This window comes from Ilyonectria robusta (assembly GCF_021365365.1).
Source record: "Ilyonectria robusta strain PMI_751 chromosome Unknown BGZ61scaffold_25, whole genome shotgun sequence".
Taxonomy (NCBI): Eukaryota; Fungi; Ascomycota; class Sordariomycetes; order Hypocreales; family Nectriaceae; genus Ilyonectria; species Ilyonectria robusta.
In genome coordinates, this window is record NW_025764459.1 from 112,794 (window position 1) to 130,902 (window position 18,109).

The following is an 18,109-nucleotide window of genomic DNA, read 5'->3' on the forward strand; positions in this document are numbered from 1 at the left end:
GATGCTGGATAGGGGCGTGAACGTATTGATAGACACTGGCAAAGTGGGCCCAGGTTGCTCATGCCCGTTACCGGCAAATTGGTTTCGCTGAAGCGTGGTACATACCAATGGCCCAGCTTTTGGCTGAAAATCTAACATTGACGGCCGTCCTAGGCCTCGCCCTTATCAAAACTCCCAGACACTGCCAATTGAGGACGACTCCTTCAGGGTTCCGTCCGACTCGTCTCCAGAAGCGTCGTCGTTATCTGTGTCATCGCCAACCGATTCCTCCTCAACGTCGTTCGCTTTCCAATGTCTCCAAGAATCCCACCACTCGAATGAGATGCTTTCCAAATTAGGAGACTTGGCAAAGTAGCGGGCGTGTTGCAGATATTCCGCCAGGTTTCCACATCCACACTCGTGCCTTTCGACCCTGACTGTGATTCTCCGCACCAGCGACTTGACTGGAACGGCGTCGGTCCACCGTCCAAGTAGATCGTCTAAAAAACGATCCAAGTCGCTCCAGAAGACTATGAAGGAATTTTCTTCGTAGAACACTTGCCGAGCCTCTTGGAGCAAGCGCTTTCCAGACTCATTATCTCTAACCTCATTCTTCAAGAGCAAGAACGAGTCAATACTCTCTTGGCTGGTCCAGGCAATTGGCTGCTGTATGACAATAGGCGTCTTCTCAACCAAATACTCGCGGAATACATTACGGCGTTCGTCCTCGGGGAGCTTCTCAAAGTCCTCAAAGCTCTTTCCGCCCGTTAAGCGACAATAGTTGTCGTCAGGGTCCGGAAGGTACCATGTCGAAATTCGTCGAGCAGTGTAGGAAACTGGAGAATCGCATTAGAAATCATTCAAAAGCGGGGACCAAGCTAAGATATGAGATGTATCGCAGGCAGCCAGTAGCAATGCTACTTACCCTATCGCCCCCATCCATGATGTATGTTGAACCCCGGTATGGATGACTCCTGTAGCTTAGCGAGCTCGGCGCGTCCAGTGCCCCTCTAGGGAATTTGTCTCTTGGCTCCCTGTAATGAGTGTACGGCGCTTTTATCCGTAAGCGGTGTCTTGCAAAGTCAGGTTGATGCGGCTGCGGTCGGGGAGAAGTTCGTACAATCGCAACTCAGAAGTGACACTTGCAAGTGTAAGATTCCAGGGGATGCGAAAGTCCATTCATATACTATTCAACAGCCAATAGGAACGCCGCCGCTTTCGTCCGCTTTCCCTCTCTGCTTCGTCAAGATAAATTCGGGCAATACGAGCTGCCATAATTGACGATACCCGTTTGGGGAGAATTTCGTCCTTACACATATGAAACTGATAGTGCAAACTTGCAGACCTTTCATCAATAAGTACCTAAATCGACCGTCATGGCGTGTGGTCCTAAGAAAGGATAGTATCCTATTCGCCCGCCTCTCCGTCCGGTCCGCGACTTGCCAACTCACCTCACTGCAGTGTTCTTCTCCTCCCTAAATGTAGACTACAATGATCTTTAGAAACAGAATGCTGCCTACTGACCAATGTGAGCTTCTATGTTTACCGGTAATATATCCTAGTATAAAGTATTATCTAATCACTAAGACCACTACAATCTATTCGCCTTAGTTGCTATCTTCTCCGGCCTTTCCGAAAACCAACTCCCAAATATTAAAGCAGGCATCACCTTTATTGAAACGATTCCGCTTCTTTTTATTGGTTTGAATTCTATTGCGATTCCTAAAGGATGTCCCCGAACCGTTCTGATCGAGTTTCGATGTCGCATGGTAGGCATTCCCTTCTTTGATGAAGCTGCACTGTCTTTGCAGACGATCTTCCGAGTTCTCACAAGCTCCAGAAACTATTGTCCTATCCACCGTCTGTTTTGCTGTGACGTAAGCCATCTCCCGCCATCGGAAGCACGGGGGACTTCGATGTCAGTTGAACCAACCGGCGGCACTCTGTCGTTGGACTGTCCCCGCTCGAATGATTCTGCCAGGTCTTCACCATAGAAAAGAAGAAAAGGGTCTGATGGATCATGATAGCTGGTGCATCTCCCTCTAATCCGTCATTCGTGAAATCGGCAATTGGCCCGGTAACCCCCATTGCTGGCTTATAACATCAGCGCTACCCCCATTGTGCTCAGTTTCCCTGGTTAAACAAGGACCACCAGATTGGCACTGTTGTTCTGGGTGTATGTAATAGATCGCAGATGTTTGGTAGGGGGGCGCCATGGTAGTTTCTAGGTCGTCCTGCGAAGGAAAATGGACCACAGACCCTGAACTGTCTTCTAGAGGGCAGCCTTCATAGGTGTACTCCTGAAGGCCCAACTCCCACCATTCCGCCAACAGATCTGCTGTACCAGCTGCCAAGTGCCGCCCCTCGTCCAGGCGAGAGGAAGAGACGCCCTCTGTCCCCTCGAACACTCTGGATGTTGTAGAAAGAAGGGTGAGAGTTGGGTCGACAGTCTCCGGTTGGCAGTAGTCTGGGCCGGACTGGAAAATTCCGCAATACGTCCCATCGATGCACTTGGGCTGGTGATGATCGCTCCCCAGACTGAAGTGATGAAAATAGACACTGGGTGGAAGCCTGGGGCCCGGCCATGGTGTGCTGCGAGGAATGCTTTGGGAATAGGCGACTGGAGTAAAGCCCTCTTCTGAGGCCGAACCGACGTTGCATGCCGTGAGTTTTTTCAGACCAGATTCGCCATGAAATACAAAGAAAAGTATGCGATACAGTTGGTGGATGTCGAGGTGATGAGAGGAGAATAAAGTATCTTGATTGAGGATGATGAAGGCAGCGACCTTTAATAAATATGAAAAGGGGCTGAGGGTTTGATAATACGCAGGCGCGGCTCGGGTGGGTACCCACGTTGGACACTTGGCTTCCTCATTCTGCTCAGATTGACCGCATGTTCGTCTCGACTGAACAGCTTTCCGCTATTGCTCGTCACCCAATGACACAACGACAGAAGCGGGTCGCCTTCGTCACGAAGCGGATTACTGTTTGGAGAGAACGAAGCTCGTGGATTTCCTTCTCTCCTTTACATATCCCATTCTTGCGGGGTGAAGAGGCAAGTCGTAAAGCCCCGGCATTGATGAGGGGAGATGTAAACCGGATATATTCTTGTTGGAGAGGGAAGGGGTCTGAAGAAGCTCAAAGGTCCTCTAGGGGGGTTGGCTGAACCGCCTAAACACTGTTACGCCTCCGCGGTCCTGTGGTCAAGCTCGGTGCTTCGCACGGCTGCTGTCTGTCGAATACCCACAAGGACCTCTGCTGAGCGGACGAGTATATGGGCTCTATTAGCATCATAACCCTCGCAACCTTGGTCGGGGCAAGCCGCTTTTTCAGCTCTCTAATGGCCCGGTTGAACGCCATCTTGACCTCGGCAAAGTCCTCATTGTCAAAGACCGTCTCTTCCAACAACAATCGTGGCGCCTGAAGTTTCAGCAGGAGCCCTGATGCGCCAACATGACTGAGTCGGACCGCATGCATAAAGTTTTCGAGAGAGGTATCGGTGAAGTATTGTTTCGGATTCCAAGATCTGCAGACAAGAGTGGGTGAACGTGAAGATATTATAACGTATTTGAACCGTAGTCTGACCTCTGGATTCTGGTCATTACTATCATGTGATTCGATATGGTCGTCCATTGCTTAGAAGAGTTGCGTTCGTTGACTGCCAGCGAGGGATGTATCGGTGCGAGGATTTGGTACAAGCTTCGATGAAGATCTCTCCGCGAGCAAGCAGGTCACTCCAGGAAGTCGATCAGTCGAAAGAACAGTAGATGAATTGGAAAGGTTTAGAAGGTTGGAGGCACCACGCGCCATGAAAATTCTGCATTCGCCATTGGGGAGTTTCGCGGCTTTAGGTCCAAAAGCGACAACATGGGTGAGTAGATATAGAGCAAGGCAAGCCGTCCAATTTCAACGACAATAGACATCCAAGTCAATGAATGCCTGGAAACGAAAATGAATGTCTGTGTTCTCGACACTAAGGATAATTTTTGCCTTAGCCGTGAAGAGCCAAAAATTGCCGGAGGCACCGGGAAAAAGATCAAGACTAAGACGATCCAGACGATCGATTGGGAATGGTTTGCTCAAATGACGTTTGCCTTCTTTGTCCAAATCAAGTCATATGAATCCAAGAAACAAGTCAGGACGCTAGAGCATTGCTATGGGTTGCTCGTACCAGAGAATCCAGGGGGACTGAATGCCTTGACGAACTCCGGAGGAATGCCCAAGAACCCAGAGGGACTTACTGACTTACAGACTTACCCGTTGGTGACGGGTGTCCATTCCACACCAGGAACATTTTTCTCGTGGCCTGGAACTGGGGGCGGTGATGAGACGGCGGTCCAGCCCACGGATACGGATACTTGGCCGTGGGTTTACCCGAAGTTGGAGAAGACAGATGAGCAAATGGCGGGGTATAATTCTTGGCGCCGCATTTAAAGCACTAGCCCATGGTGCCAGCTAGACAATGAAATCCCGGTTCAAGATGGAAACAACCCAGCGCCAAGCTGATCAGCTGTGGCGCACTATCTCCGTGCCACCGTCAGGGGTCCCTTCAGCGTACGACCTTACAGGGGCTCCCTTGCGTAACGTAATCTTGAGCCAGGCGACCAACACTTTGGGTGACGTCGCGTTGTGTCGGGAGGTCACATACATATTCCAATGCCACCCCAGTTCGGGGTTGAGTACGTTTCTTCTCTGTCCAAGCTCCGAGGTTACAATGGCCAGGCAATTTACTCCCCAGCACGTCGATTCATTCAAGACATGGATTCTCTCTATCTTCCCCATCATCTCACTCAGCCATGTTGACCAACTGCTCGAAACATACGCAAGCGGCGTCTATATGCCGTCGGAAGATTACTCGGTAGTTCGCCTTATCCTTGCTTTGGGAGAGTTGATTATAGATGTCGCAGCATCCAATCGAACAGACTATCAGCGGCACATTAAATCACACTGGTTTACTGCCGCACTAGTTGACGTTAAGCTTCAGCCGCTGAGCTCCATCATGAACATCCGGGCCCTGGCCCTGATTTGTCTTTTGTTCAAGTATCACGGGTTCAGATCCATTCCACATTATACATCAGTATGCCAATCATTAGATAAATGGGAGAAACAATGGGATAGGGATCTCTCTCTCGTGGCTCTGAGCTTCTTTTACATTATTTGGTAGGTTATGGATTTGCGAAAACAATTCAATAGCTAACGACGATCTAGTGAACATCCTGATCCTCAGAGCGTCAACCTCATTTCACCGCTGCTACCTAAGATTGTTTTGCCAACGAACGAGTTTCTTCGGGACAATTTTGGGACGACGTTTGCGGTAACAGCGCGATGCTATCTTGAGCATCTAACACAACTTTGCCAATGCCCATCGAACGAAGAGCGAACGCTGCTACAAATCCGATTCTCGGCTTCAGCTCAACAGAGCAACAACATAGCACATAGAGTCCGGAGTCACGTTCTTGGCCAGTCTGAAACCTCTGCCTTCTTTACCTTTAGGTATTTCGGCGAGCCCCAATTTGCTATTCATGCTATGATGCGGTGGTTAGATCTTGCTCATGGTTCGGCCATACCAGACAGAACCCGTAGCATTGGTCAGTAAGTATTGACTCCGTCTAGTCATAGTGCAAACCTAATTTTTGTTAGGGAGGGCAGTTTCCTTATTTCATTGGCGGCTCTTTGCTATCGAGACCACCGCATCGAGTCTCCCACTTGGTCGCGCTACGCACGACGCACCCTTGACTTCTTTGACCAAGTCAAGTCCCTTGCACTTGAATTCGAGCTGAATTACAGGGTGCTAAAGGAGCATTACAATAGGTTAGCGTTTGATCCTCGCCTCAAGACCTTGGATAGGAATGAGCAAATGCTATCGCTCCCACGGCTTGGGAACGGCGGAGGAGATGATCAAATGACGGACGTGAATCCAGGGATTGACCTATCACTTCCACGGCTTGGGAACGGCGGAGGGAATGATCAAAAGACGGACGTCCAGCCCACGAGTCCAGAGATAGAATGGTCATTGTATGTTGATATGAGTTTGGTTAGCGAGGAGTAAAAGCTTATAGTAATAACAAGTACTTTCACCAGTGCGCTACCAGTGGTTTCGCGTGAAAGAGGAGCTTTTGACCCTTGCCACTTTTCAGTACGGCCAAGGGCCATCCGTGTGGCGGCATCCGATAGTGCCGCATGATCACCCTGCTGGGAGACAGGGAGCATGTACCTCCCGTTTTTATGAACCGGGGTGGCTGCTGGATCCGTCTCAGTGGCTTCGATCTCTCACACAATGTTCCCTTCCCTCCAGCAACACTACAATGGACCAGTATGAACCTGTTGGCCTGGCTATATGACCAATGAAGCTAACCAAGGTCAACAGATCTGAGAAACTCGGTCCAGGGAGCAAAACCACTAGAGACGAAACTCAACATAAATAGCGTCTAAGTTTCTTCATTTCTAACCACATATCAGCACCATGAGCGCGAATTTGTGCCCATACCACTACAAGAGGCGTTGTTCCAAATACGCTTATTCATCACTGTTCAAGCCAAGGAGTCAAGAAACGGTCTAGGCCATCGCCGCCGGGCGTTTGGGATCTTGGCAACGAGCTACAGCATGGAAGACACTGCCCCGGTACAGAGGTCATACCTTCCGACCAAGCTCGTACGAACGAAACACTGTTCGAGTGGATGATGCTGGGACGCAGCCTTCAGGTACGGTGCTACTTCAAATCGATTAGGAATACAAAGCTGATGATCGACCTATTCCAGAAAGCCGATCAAAGCACCAGACTGAGGTTTTGTTTATGCCTGCAGATGCTCGGTCTAAGCTTACTGGAAGGTTACGACAGCAGTAAGGCGTCTGAACTGTTGGCCTGCGATGAGGCCTCCTTACTGGCGCCTTTCCTGCAAGTCGAAAAAGACTTGAAGCCCGAGTCATTTGACTACGATCAGGCTCACCATATAATCGCCCTGGCGCGCGGCCTGCTCGAGGAGTTAGGCGGCGAACAGGATCCTTTTCAGCACCGCTATGATCCGCAGTATTCGATAGTAGAGAATCAGATGATATGCGGTGCCATCATCGAAGTTGAGGGGGCCTGCTCAATGGAGAACATTGACACGGTGCAAATGCATAAAGCAATCTCTCGATCAAGTCTAATCGGCGATGAGAAACTTGATCCTGCGGAGGTTCTTGAGCTGATAAACACATGTTGGAGAGTGCTGGAAGATTGGGTGTATGTGTAGATGTTATTAAACACATTTGAACATCCTGAGAGGCTAGTCTGGGCTCTTTGGAACGTGAGCTCCAACCGTTTCTCTTCTGGTTACCATCATGAAAGTAGTCAATGCATCATTGAGTGAGTCTAAGAGATCAGAGTACGACTAGAACGAGTGGTACGGCGGATGGCTTCCGGCTGATTCAGAAACTGGTTCAAGGGGGTGATCAACAAGTGGGGATCTGGGTCTAGTGAGTCCAAAGACGTCTAGCCAAAATGGCATCGTGATGGTGAGTATGCAGTTCTTGGCGAGCAAAATGGCAGTAGGGCTTCGAGACTTCGATTAATTTACGTAGAAAAGTGGTGAGACTTGGCCAAGATGGGGTATGTATTTGACAACCACGAGAGTATAAGACTTTTCCTATGATGAACTAGCTGTTGGATGTGCCGTCTCATCGCAACCTATGATTTTAGGTCTCTGGCAGAATTCTGCTATCTCTTTCCCAACGTAGCCATTCCGGACCCAGGTTGAGAACATCATCTTAACATCAGGTCTCGCTCAGTGGAAGGAGCGCTGAGCTAAAATTTAACGCAGATGCGCTTTCGAAGCTTGCCGGCTTCCATCATATTCACCGCCTGCGGAAGCTCTTCTAGCTTGATAAACTCCACGAAGGGCTTGATGTTATGCTCGGCGCTGAAGTCGACACATTCTTGCAGGGTTTTGACAGTCTCGTTGTACGCTGTCTTTATGGTTTGTGGTTTGAAGATGGTGTCCAGCGGTTCGATCGTCAGAGGGTCATTGACAACCCCAACTACCATCAGGATGCCACTCCATCGAATCATGGCGGGCATATCGTCGTAGGCTTTCTTGGATGGCGCAAAGTTGACAGCAGCATCCACGCCATGTTCTGTAATGCTTTTGATGTCGCCTGCATACGTCGGACATAGTTCTGGATTGAACGTATAGTCTGCTCCCGCCATTTTCGCGGCATCCAACTGGTCTCCGCTGATGTCAACAGCGATGACATTAAGCCCCATGGCTTTGGCGTACTGGATGCCCATTTGCCCGACACCTCCAGCGCCAATTACAGCTAGCCATTTTCCGGGGGTAAGCTGACATTCCTTGATTGCGTTGTACGCAGTGACACCTGCACAACAAAGGGGTGCCGAAGAGGCGACGTCCAGACTTGATGGGAGTTTTACGGCACTGCGGGCATCGACGACAACGTACTCCTGGAAGTATCCATCGCAAGTAAACCCTTGTGCTTTTAAGCCTTGTGGACATCCAACGCTTGACCTACCCTCGACCATTAGGTAAACTCCTCCTATAGCCAAGGCCTCGTACACTTACCACGTGTTGCAGGCATCACATTCAAAACATCCGCTAGAAGAAAGAAAACCAACGGCGTCCCCTTCCTCAAACTGTTTCACCTTCTTTCCGACCTCCGTGATGATGCCGGTTGCTTCATGCCCTATGGTAGTAGGAACTTCCACCCCTTTGTTCATGGTGAAGTCCGGATCGAAGGTGAGGCAGTCGGAGTGGCAGAGTGATGCACCGACGACCTTAACCAATATCTCGCTCTCGTTGGGCTTCGGGATCTCCACCTCGTTGAGATGTAGTTTTTGGTCAGCCGGGTCATACCTGGAGGGAGTGTTAGTGACCAATACGCAACGAAGGCAGGCATCCGCGCATACTGCTGAGCCCTCATTGTAGCCTTGACAGACTTCAGGGAGCCATTGCCCCGAGCGTGAGCATCCATGTTGGTGGAAGGAAAAGCGGTCACGAGGCGTTCCGTAAGAGCTGAGAGCTGGTGATAGGTCCCTTCTAAAACGGTGTATGTGTACGTATTGCTCCTTTGAGCACCCTTTAAAGAGAAATATAATCTTCGGTTGGACGATGCTGGTAAAAATTGCAAACGGCTCATTGATGCCGCTGGATGCTAAGGAGCTCTTATCGGCCGGTGATGACGCTTGTTACAATTTAAACCTATGGCCCAAAGCGGACAGGCCCAAATATCACCTGTGAGACTCGGAACCAAACACGTCCGTAAAAAGAGCACGTCTAACTGACATCCTCAGATCGGTCAGGAGCGAGTATACTTGCACTTTATTGCGCTGCTAAATTGATTATTTGGTAGCAGAAACGATTCCTGCGCATGCAAGCCTTGGCATTTTGCCAGGCTTTTCTTCAATCACCAATTCAGGTTGACAACTCCTCTGCATCGTGATGTAGCAGTTCAGAACGTAGGGTATATCAACCGGAAATATGCAGCTGGTGGAAAACCCATTGAGTTTGTGATCTTCTGCCAGCGTTCATGTGACGGGAACATGTTTCTTTTCACTGTCGGTCGTGAATCTTCGCAACTCTATACTCGCTGCTCACTAACCATCTACAATTGACGCCTTCATAAATCTCTTGAGATGTACACAAGCTAGGACAGAGCTCCCTCCGCGCTCAGGTCTTGTAGCTCTGCGGACCCAATCACTGTCCACTTTGCTAGGCCAACATCCAACTGCAATGCCACTGTGATTGGCTATGAAGTAGAAAGCTTGTTCACAGCCAGAGTGGACCCTGTACTGACGTAAGGCATCCTACCTGGAGTCCTACTGCCCTGTCTCCTCAGGAGCACCTGAATCCTTTGTCTCGACCTTTGCCCCTGAAATTCTCCTCCCTCATCCGTCTTCGTCGCTCACTCTCCCTGGACAGGGCGCTCAGTAGCAAGTTTTCTGCACCCGGAGTGTGTTTTGAACACCGCTTCCAACCCACTGCCCTCTTGCATCGTAGAGAGTCGGAAAGAGTACATCTCCAGCCTAGCCTCTTGGGAGTAGCTGCGTGCTGCTTCTACCCGTAACCACAATCGCCGTTTAAGGGGAAGGCAGTGCATACAACCCAGGCCACTTGCCGAAATATCCCGCCGGCTCTCCGGAACGTAATCCGAGGCTTGGTGACATCAGCTTAGTCGGCATCTCCCCACCATGGCCTGCGCGCAACGAGGGCCTTCGAGTACCTCCGCCTCGAGTGCGTGGGAGACTAATGACCGGAGGAGGCGGCATAATGGTCAGCTGCTCTGTGATAGTTACGGAGGGTCCCAAAGCCAAAAATTCACGCTCTCAATCCTCTCGCACGAATTCAGGGGTGCTGGTGTGGAGAGGCGGTGCCTGTGTCGGCATTAAAAAGGGTCGAGCCTCCTAGACCTTCCACGCTGTTGATGCGTCCATCCCTCTTTGCCTCGACTCACCTCCATCACATTACGCGACATTGATCCTGAGGCCTCGCCGAAGCTGCTGAACGCACGAAGTTACAATGTTAGGCCCGGACCTAACACAATCCTTTTTAAACGAGGATGAACTTGAAGAGCAAAGCGGTCTATCTGTCTCGAGTCAGGGTAAACTCCGAGCTCACAATAGTTTGCAGTCGGCGAGAAGAGGCCACAAGAATCGAATACGGCGAGACCGAGCATCTGGACAGAGACCTGTTGGTCCAGATCAAGCTACGATTTCCAGGGGCTTTGCAAGATCAGGCTCAGCCTCTTACGCCACTCAGCCAAGGTTGTCCTTGGAGACAACACCGAAGACGCTAGATTCCGAACTCACTACGCCCACCGGCGTCATTCCCTGTACACCCCTCGTCTTGGCGGCAAGGCCGGAAGGCGGCGACCCGGATGACAAGAAACACCAGGCTACGAACTCGCCAGTCACTATCGTTGTGAGCATTATGGTAAGCTGAAGACTCGTCTGCTAGCGCACAAGGGGGAAGTCATGAAGCTAATTATGTGTCAAACGTCCAGCAGGCACTCGGCGCGCCTACGACCGATGCACCGACAGCTGGATCCTGCTCCAAGCTTGAAATCAAGATTCAGCAAGGTCCAACGAATGAGATAAAACTAGAAGGATGGGGCTGGGTTGTGACTAGTACTAATGTGGCGCATGAATGTCGATGTTCGACCGGGGACCAGCAGTGAGTGCACTATTAGGAAGATAATAAACTCTTTTATTTTGTTTTTTATTCTTTAAGAATGATGTGACTTAGGATGAAACCGCGCTAGGGATGAAGATGGTCATCAACGGTTCCGTCCAATGAGATGCCCCTGGGATTTGATCTGAGCTTCTGTCCATGACTTGAGGAAGGCAACACGAACTAACTTGGCTACGCCTAACATGATTGTTGACAGTTTTGATTATTCCGTACTGCAGGTCTGCTTCATCCTTCATTCGTCGATAACGCTGTGTGGTTGGACTCGGCCGGAGCAATCGGAGGACGCTCAAACCTCACCCTTGTTGCAGCCTCCATCCGAAAAAACCGTTGACACAGACCGTACACTCTTGCACTCCTGCCTACCTCTCAGTATTCTATCCATGCCGTACATCGTCCACATTCTATTGATTACCAAAACAAGATGGTTCGCTCCTAGGAGGACGACTCTAGTAGACGCCTGATCTCGGGCCAAACTCGAGGTGCCAAGAATAATACAGCCAGCTGTGACAAGCGTATAGGCCCTCCAGCGATCGCCCGACTCGTCGAAGATGCTCAGGTAACGAAAAGATCGAGCCACGCTCAAAAGGCAGCCGAGAGCCATCCACATCACCCACGCAGCCGGCCAATAATCCGGCAGTGCGATTCGTAACGTAACGGCAATGGGCATGCTGATCACAAAGGTTATGAGAGGGATTGTAGCCAGCTGCAAGACTGGCTTATTTCGATCCCAAAACTCGCTATAGGAGCCTCTGTCATGCAGGGCTTCGGAGGCTGAGAGGGCTTCTTCCGGCAAGCAAAATACCTAAGCAGTTAGCTCTTGCTCTGCATCCCAGAGAGGTGGTACCTAGCCTACCTGAAATAGAGACGAAGAAAGGATGATAATGCCCCAGAAAACCTTCTGCAATTCTTCGATTTGGTAACACCAAGAGACCACCAGAATGATGATTCCTACCATTGTTGCGATAGCGCCGACCCAAATCTGCCCTCGAATGGCGCCCTTAATCCTCTGCACGCCCTCCGGGTGGATCGCCTTGGATTCGGACACAGACTTGAAGTTGCGATTATATAGAATTTTCGCTGAGATTGTTTGGAACACCAATGGGATGATCGTTGCGAAGGCAAAGATACGAAGCTCAAGAGATGAGTTCATCTTGATGGTGAGAGTAGCTCTGAAAAGGAAGCTGAGGATCAATGGACGTTCGTGCGGATGGAAGAGAAACGATGCTCAGGGGTACCGAAAGGAAAAGGGTGAAATTGCCGGCGTTTAGGCCAGAGGATGTGCGCGATCCGCCTGTATTTATTCGAAGCGCCGGCGGAGAAGTGGTAGGCAAGTCGTCGGATGGTCGAATTCACCGTAGGCCCATCTGTATTGCATGGCTTTCGAGGGTAAGAGGGACTAATCATGCGCTAAGAAGGGGATAAGGGCGAGCCAAACACATCGTATACTGTTTTGAGCTCCGCAGTATCCATGTCTGCTGCTTCTTTCGGCGATCTGCATGATCACACGTATCATGGCTCGTCTCTACCGAAGACCCTGCCCCACATCTAACTTCCGGCCCCATTAAGTGACCTGTAAGCCCAGAAGCTCCGGCAGCACGCCAGTACCACCAGAGAAAGATGTCAGACGCGCCCAAGACGCGGCAAGGGACGACGCGTCATGCATGAGCTGACAGTCAACAGAGACTAAGCCGTAGTGCCGGACTGTGCTTCCCGGGTCCCTTCTCCAGCTGCTCTGAGACTCATCCTCTGGGCTCCCCTGGCTGTAAGTGGCAAGTCGAGCCGCTTCAACTCGTACACGAGGCGAACAGCTTGGTCCGGTACGTTCTCGATGAAGTAGTCGACCGTGAAACTCCTTCCTGCAGCCGGGAGATTGGCGCAGTAAGAGTATACAAAGTCAAAACTTTGAAGGAGTCTCGGATGCCGACGTAGACAGCGTAAATTATCCTTGGCGAAGACGGTCGAGTTGAGGATTCCCAACAGCTGCAAGAAAATGCCCACGCGAATTCGGGCTCCATGCTGCAGCAGCATTGATGCAATGGCTGCGTCTGCACGCTCCACTGATAGCACCCTCTGTAAGAGAGCATCCAGGAAGCAATCTAGCTCGTCGGTTGGAAGCACAGGTCCTGAAGACGCACCAGATCTTGCCTTTTGTAGAAGGTCTAGCAGTGTTTGCAACGCAGTTACTTGCTGGCTCTTTTGAATCGGAGACACCTGTTGCGTGGCGACGGAAACAACGAGATCGAGAAGACCTTTGAGGCCTAGAGACTTCCGCAAGGCTGACGAACCCGCTTCCAAGGTCCACAAAAGAGAAGCGAAGGTGTGATTCTGGCAAAAATCCCGCAACGCTGCCTTCGCGTCCGCCCCGAGGTCGAGGAGGACGCGAACTACCCGTTTCCTCCTGTGGCAAACAGCCAACATCAAGGCTGTACAACCGTACCCATCTTCAGAGTTGACGTTTATGTCCTTTGCCTTCACTATGATCTTTGTGAGCTCTGTGAGGCCCTGACGAACAGCAGCGCGGTATGCGTCGAACTCCGGAGGCTGAAGCCCGACAGAAGCCCCTTGGTGCACCAGTAGTATCGCGGTTGACTCCTGGTTGTGTAAAATGGCTTCCGCGAGTGGCGTTCTGCATACGCCCTCCGGTCCGTCCGGGGGGATCCCGTGGCTGACGAGAAAGGAGACAATGTCATCCAGTCCCCGCCTTGCTGCTAGATGGATAGGGGAATGGAGCGTCGTGTCGGAGTGGTGGAAGGATAAGGGATGATGATTCCGAGCATCATGGCACTGCCTGAAGTCTGCTCCACCCGCCTCGGCTGCCGCAAGAGTTCTTAAGGCAAGGGCCTGATCGTGACACCAGGCAATAGCATGAAACACAGAAGAACATCCGTGGTTCTGAACGTCGTTGCGGTATAGGATGTAATTGCATATGGCATGAAGTTGAACACAGGACCGTGCTAGTGAAGCCTGGCCTTTCAGGGAGCACTGCTCTGTGATCATGCGGATGATCTCTTCTGGCAAAAGAACTACCATGGTGAAAGAAACTTGTGGGGGTTTCACGGCTCGACGCTGCAGTATAATATGTGGCGTGATGGGAGAGTTTCTGAGTGGTGATGGAAAGATTGCGGACAATAGAAGATGTTGTAATCAGGCTAGACACATCACCGACAGGAGCCATGAACGAAACCGGCTTCCGCCATCCCGTCGCCTACAATCAGTACTGGAAGATGACTTATCCCACAGTGGAAGACGGACTTCGATCTTACAGTCACCCAAGATGGAGGGGGACGCCGTTGGAGGACATGTCTAAACCTGCCACTTTGAAGTAGGGGCCGTCTAAAATCAGCGGTGTATCCTGAGTCATCTGCACAAAGGGCAAAAAATGCCTTGCAAGAACATTAGGCCACAAACGAAGCATGCTTACACGGCTCTCTTCTCTGTAGGGAAAGGCTAGCCGCCGGAGCTGCTGTCTTCTTCTTCTCGTCATTCGACTAACTACTGACCACTTGCCCTAGCCGAGAAGCTTACTGGGCGTAGAGGGGCCAAACAAGAGGTCAACCAATTACAGAAAAGCATGAGCGTGGCATGTATAATCACTGCCGGCCTACTGCTTGACTCTTCGTGGGCTCACCTATCTTCACCTGAGAGGGGAGGACATCTCGAGCACCTCCCAAACTCACGAAGCTCGTATGCCACCATGTTCCCAATGTAGACTATGGACTCATTACCACAATCTAGATTTATTACAGTTTAGACTTACTCCTAGCTAAAGAAGCACCAACTAGCTATCCAGAACCTTCAACTCCCCTTTGCATATGGCTTTTTCACCTCAAGTAGTCGTAGTCTCCTGCAAGCTCTCACCTGCGGGCGTTCTCACGGGTACATCGACTACTTCCCCTGCTCTCTCCAAAGTCACTGTGAAGTGCCTCAGCCTTTTGGCCTCATTGAGAATCCGAAAGCCTCTGATTATGGTTGATCGGCGGCGGTAGATGCTGATGAGCGCTTTGGCCACGACGTCCAGCTGATCGTTCGTGTATACCCTCCTTGGAATGGCGAGACGCATGAATTCAGCCTTCGCGCGACGATCACGACCCGTATCCGGGTCCCGATCATTCATCAGCGTACCTATTTCTACGCCTCGCACGCCGGCCTCAAGGTACAGCTCAACGGCTAGCACCTGGGCGGCATATTCGTCCTTGGGGACCAAAGGCAAGAAGGCAGTCGCATCGACAACGATCGCATGACCACCAACCGGTCGCTGGACAGGGATACCGGCTGCTGTCAAGCTGTCTCCCAGCCGCCGAACCTGGCCGATGCGAAAGTCCAAGTAGTCCGAGCACGTGGATTCATCGAGACCGATGGCCAAGGCCTCCATATCTCTTCCAGCCATTCCACCGTATTTCGTGAATCCTTCGAAAAGTATGACGTTTTCCGAAGCTTGTCGAAACCAATGTTCGTCCCGCATCGCCAGGATGCCTCCAACATTCGCATTGCAGTCCTTCTTGGCACTCATCACCATGGCGTCCGCGCACTGATGCATTTCCCAGACAATTTCCTTAATGGTCTTGTTGGAATAGCCAGGCTCCCGTTTCTGAATGAACCAAGCATTCTCCGCGAATCGTGCCGAGTCAAAAACCACAGGGATGCAGTATTCCCTAGCAAGTGCCCTGACGCGACGCATGTTGTCGAGGGATACCGGCTGACCACCGCTCTTGTTGCAGGTAACTGTCACCACAATCATGGGTACGTTATTATTCTCGGAGTCAAGGATGGCTTTGAGCTCCTGCAAGTCGACATTGCCCTTGAAAGGGTGATGCTTGTCGATGCAGAAGGCCTTGTCGAGGGGGCAGTCTAATGCCGTCGCCTGTCGGTATTCGATGTGAGCTCGTGTAGTGTCGAAATGAGAGTTACCCGGCACAACGTTGCCCCTCTTGATGAGCACGGAGAATAAAACGTTTTCGGCGGCGCGGCCCTGGTGGACCGGAAGGACGTACTCGAATCCAAATAGAGCTTTTACTTTCCCCTCGAGGAGAGAAAAGGAAGATGACCCAGCGTATGTCTCATCTCCCATTAGCAAAGCCGCCCACTGGCGATCACTCATCGCTCCGGTCCCGCTGTCGGTGAGAAGGTCGATAAAGACTTGATCACTTTTGAGTTCGAATAGATTGTAACCAGCCGTACGGATCCATTCCTCACGTTGATCCCTAGTGCTCCGACGAATTGGCTCGATCATCTTGATCCGCCAAGATGCCGCCAGAAAACCATCAGGATACATGTTGACAAGATCCGAATTGTTTGACTTGCTTGTATCATGAATTATAGGGACTGGAGTCTAACATAATGAAGGAGTCCTGGAATAGTTGCTGATATATAAGAAATTGATAGACGTCCGGAATTGAGCCATCCACAGCCCTGGTGGCTTGCAGTGAACCACGATGCTCCGACTCCAGAACGCATCTTCACACCTGGGGGACAGAGGATATACCGGCTATTAGCCAAAGGCCGAATTTTAGGTACATCCTTATTCCTAGAATGGCTAGCTAGCCGAGGAACCGCCCGTTTAAGACGTCAATCTTTGCCCATGTTTCTACTTGCCCATGTTTCTACTCTGATTGTGCGGTAGTGGTCGGCAGTAATGGGTTACGATGGGTAGGTGATTCTCGTTTCCGCCGATGTTCTCGACACGAGTCAGCTTATCTTTTACCGCTAAACAATATCTGAATATTAGTTAGGTTATAGATAAGGCCGTTGTAAATGGTGCCGGGGGTTGAGATTCCTGCAAGATGAAAGTGTTCTAATATCGGTCTCTAGCCCACTTCTTAGGAGCTTTAGGTAATGGCCCCAGTTTATCATGATACGTAGGTTCACTCCTTCTCTAGTATGGATAACAGAATCGCCAATGGTTCCTTGTTAATAAGATGCATGGTAATATTTTCCGGCTGGCCTGCTATACACGGTCCCACAACTCCGTCTTCGGGGTGATTGGATCCCCAGGGAGTTGATAACTTGAGTGTAGCAGTGAAGAATTGCAAAGAGTTTTTTTCCTTTTTAGAGGCATTGCGGTTTTGCCAAATCTTCGGAACCCTACCCTAGGCCCACTCATGCCCGCAGCTCGGTGTTCAGATCTCTTAGCTCTATAAGTTAATGGTCCCTACGTAGTCACTGGCTTAGCGTAAGTTTCTAATCTTCGACTCAGTTTAGCCTAACCTTTCGGCATCTTTTCTATCGACAAACTGTATATGCCTTTCGTAGAACTCCAGCATCTATTCATAAGAGGTTATTGGGTTTCTGTCTAGCCTTTGGGGCCGTTGCCTTTATACGCACCTTTTTGGGGCATTTGATGTAGATCTCTTCCTTGTCGTGCTCGGATATGTCGCCATCAGGCCACTTTACAAGAATGACGAAACGTCTAGTCGACTCTTCGAGTTCCACGCGATCAATTTCTAAACATTCCCATTTGCAACTTTCCTTTTTCGTGCTGTGTTTCCGGCGAACCCTATCGGGTTTAAGGCTCGGCTTTCCCTTGGCTCTCTTTTGAGACCGGGTCTTCATGACAATATATTGTTTGGGTGTGACGATGGAAACGTAACCTATATCGGAGACGTGACTGGCTGAGAGCCGTTCTTCAAGTAAGTCTATCGTGACTGGGAAAACGGTCCAATATCAGCTTTGCAGAGGGTGAGCGAATTCAGGACACTGTCCATCAATTACCAGCTTTCTCCGGGGACTTGGGGGCTTGGGGTCTTCTTTCGGCTGTCCAAGTTCTCGCGCTGCGATGATAGCCGCCAAGAGATGGGCAAGCGCTGAAGTGGGGAGACCGAAGGTCAGAGGTTAGGCCGCTTCGCCATTTGAAACCTGTGATGCATATGCGAGCGCTAATCTCGACCTTTGGAGGAACTTTGTCGGTTGAATAAGCGCCGGGTCGCTGATCTGGGTCACGTTTCTCTTTTGGG

At 50.6% G+C, this 18,109-nt stretch overlaps 7 protein-coding genes across 7 annotated transcripts; 2 read left to right on the forward strand and 5 right to left on the reverse strand.

The window, feature by feature from the left end:
* Positions 1-165: 165 nt before the first annotated feature.
* On the reverse strand, positions 166-922 carry BGZ61DRAFT_498078 (uncharacterized protein; the record flags this gene model as incomplete). The annotated part of the gene is made up of 2 exons (XM_046251236.1): positions 166-815; positions 901-922. The coding sequence occupies 2 exons, from the start codon at positions 920-922 to the stop codon at positions 166-168; spliced, it is 672 nt and encodes a 223-aa protein (XP_046098307.1).
* A 5,689-nt stretch (positions 923-6,611) lies between these two features.
* On the forward strand, positions 6,612-7,211 carry BGZ61DRAFT_364395 (uncharacterized protein; the record flags this gene model as incomplete). Its single annotated transcript, XM_046241517.1, has 2 exons — positions 6,612-6,680; positions 6,783-7,211. Coding segments are annotated over 2 exons (498 nt in total), but the record flags the coding sequence as incomplete, so codon positions are not given.
* A 551-nt stretch (positions 7,212-7,762) lies between these two features.
* On the reverse strand, positions 7,763-8,943 carry BGZ61DRAFT_364151 (chaperonin 10-like protein; the record flags this gene model as incomplete). The annotated part of the gene is made up of 3 exons (XM_046241495.1): positions 7,763-8,480; positions 8,535-8,825; positions 8,879-8,943. The coding sequence occupies 3 exons, from the start codon at positions 8,941-8,943 to the stop codon at positions 7,763-7,765; spliced, it is 1,074 nt and encodes a 357-aa protein (XP_046098309.1).
* A 1,544-nt stretch (positions 8,944-10,487) lies between these two features.
* Positions 10,488-11,145, forward strand: BGZ61DRAFT_557551 (uncharacterized protein; the record flags this gene model as incomplete). Its single annotated transcript, XM_046255689.1, has 2 exons — positions 10,488-10,901; positions 10,975-11,145. The coding sequence occupies 2 exons, from the start codon at positions 10,488-10,490 to the stop codon at positions 11,143-11,145; spliced, it is 585 nt and encodes a 194-aa protein (XP_046098310.1).
* An 83-nt stretch (positions 11,146-11,228) lies between these two features.
* Positions 11,229-12,413, reverse strand: BGZ61DRAFT_460623 (uncharacterized protein). Its single transcript, XM_046247047.1, has 2 exons — positions 12,013-12,413; positions 11,229-11,961 (listed from the first exon to the last, which is right to left on the reverse strand). Exons 1-2 carry the CDS (start codon positions 12,307-12,309, stop codon positions 11,446-11,448), a joined length of 813 nt encoding a protein of 270 aa, XP_046098311.1. The 5' UTR covers positions 12,310-12,413; the 3' UTR covers positions 11,229-11,445.
* Positions 12,414-12,842: 429 nt separating this feature from the next.
* On the reverse strand, positions 12,843-14,363 carry BGZ61DRAFT_592382 (ankyrin repeat-containing domain protein; the record flags this gene model as incomplete). The annotated part of the gene is made up of 1 exon (XM_046256724.1): positions 12,843-14,363. Exon 1 carries the CDS (start codon positions 14,187-14,189, stop codon positions 12,843-12,845), a length of 1,347 nt encoding a protein of 448 aa, XP_046098312.1. The 5' UTR covers positions 14,190-14,363.
* A 591-nt stretch (positions 14,364-14,954) lies between these two features.
* Positions 14,955-16,431, reverse strand: BGZ61DRAFT_498081 (pyridoxal phosphate-dependent transferase; the record flags this gene model as incomplete). The annotated part of the gene is made up of 2 exons (XM_046251237.1): positions 14,955-14,975; positions 15,049-16,431. The coding sequence occupies 2 exons, from the start codon at positions 16,429-16,431 to the stop codon at positions 14,955-14,957; spliced, it is 1,404 nt and encodes a 467-aa protein (XP_046098313.1).
* Between the last annotated feature and the right edge of the window lie 1,678 nt (positions 16,432-18,109).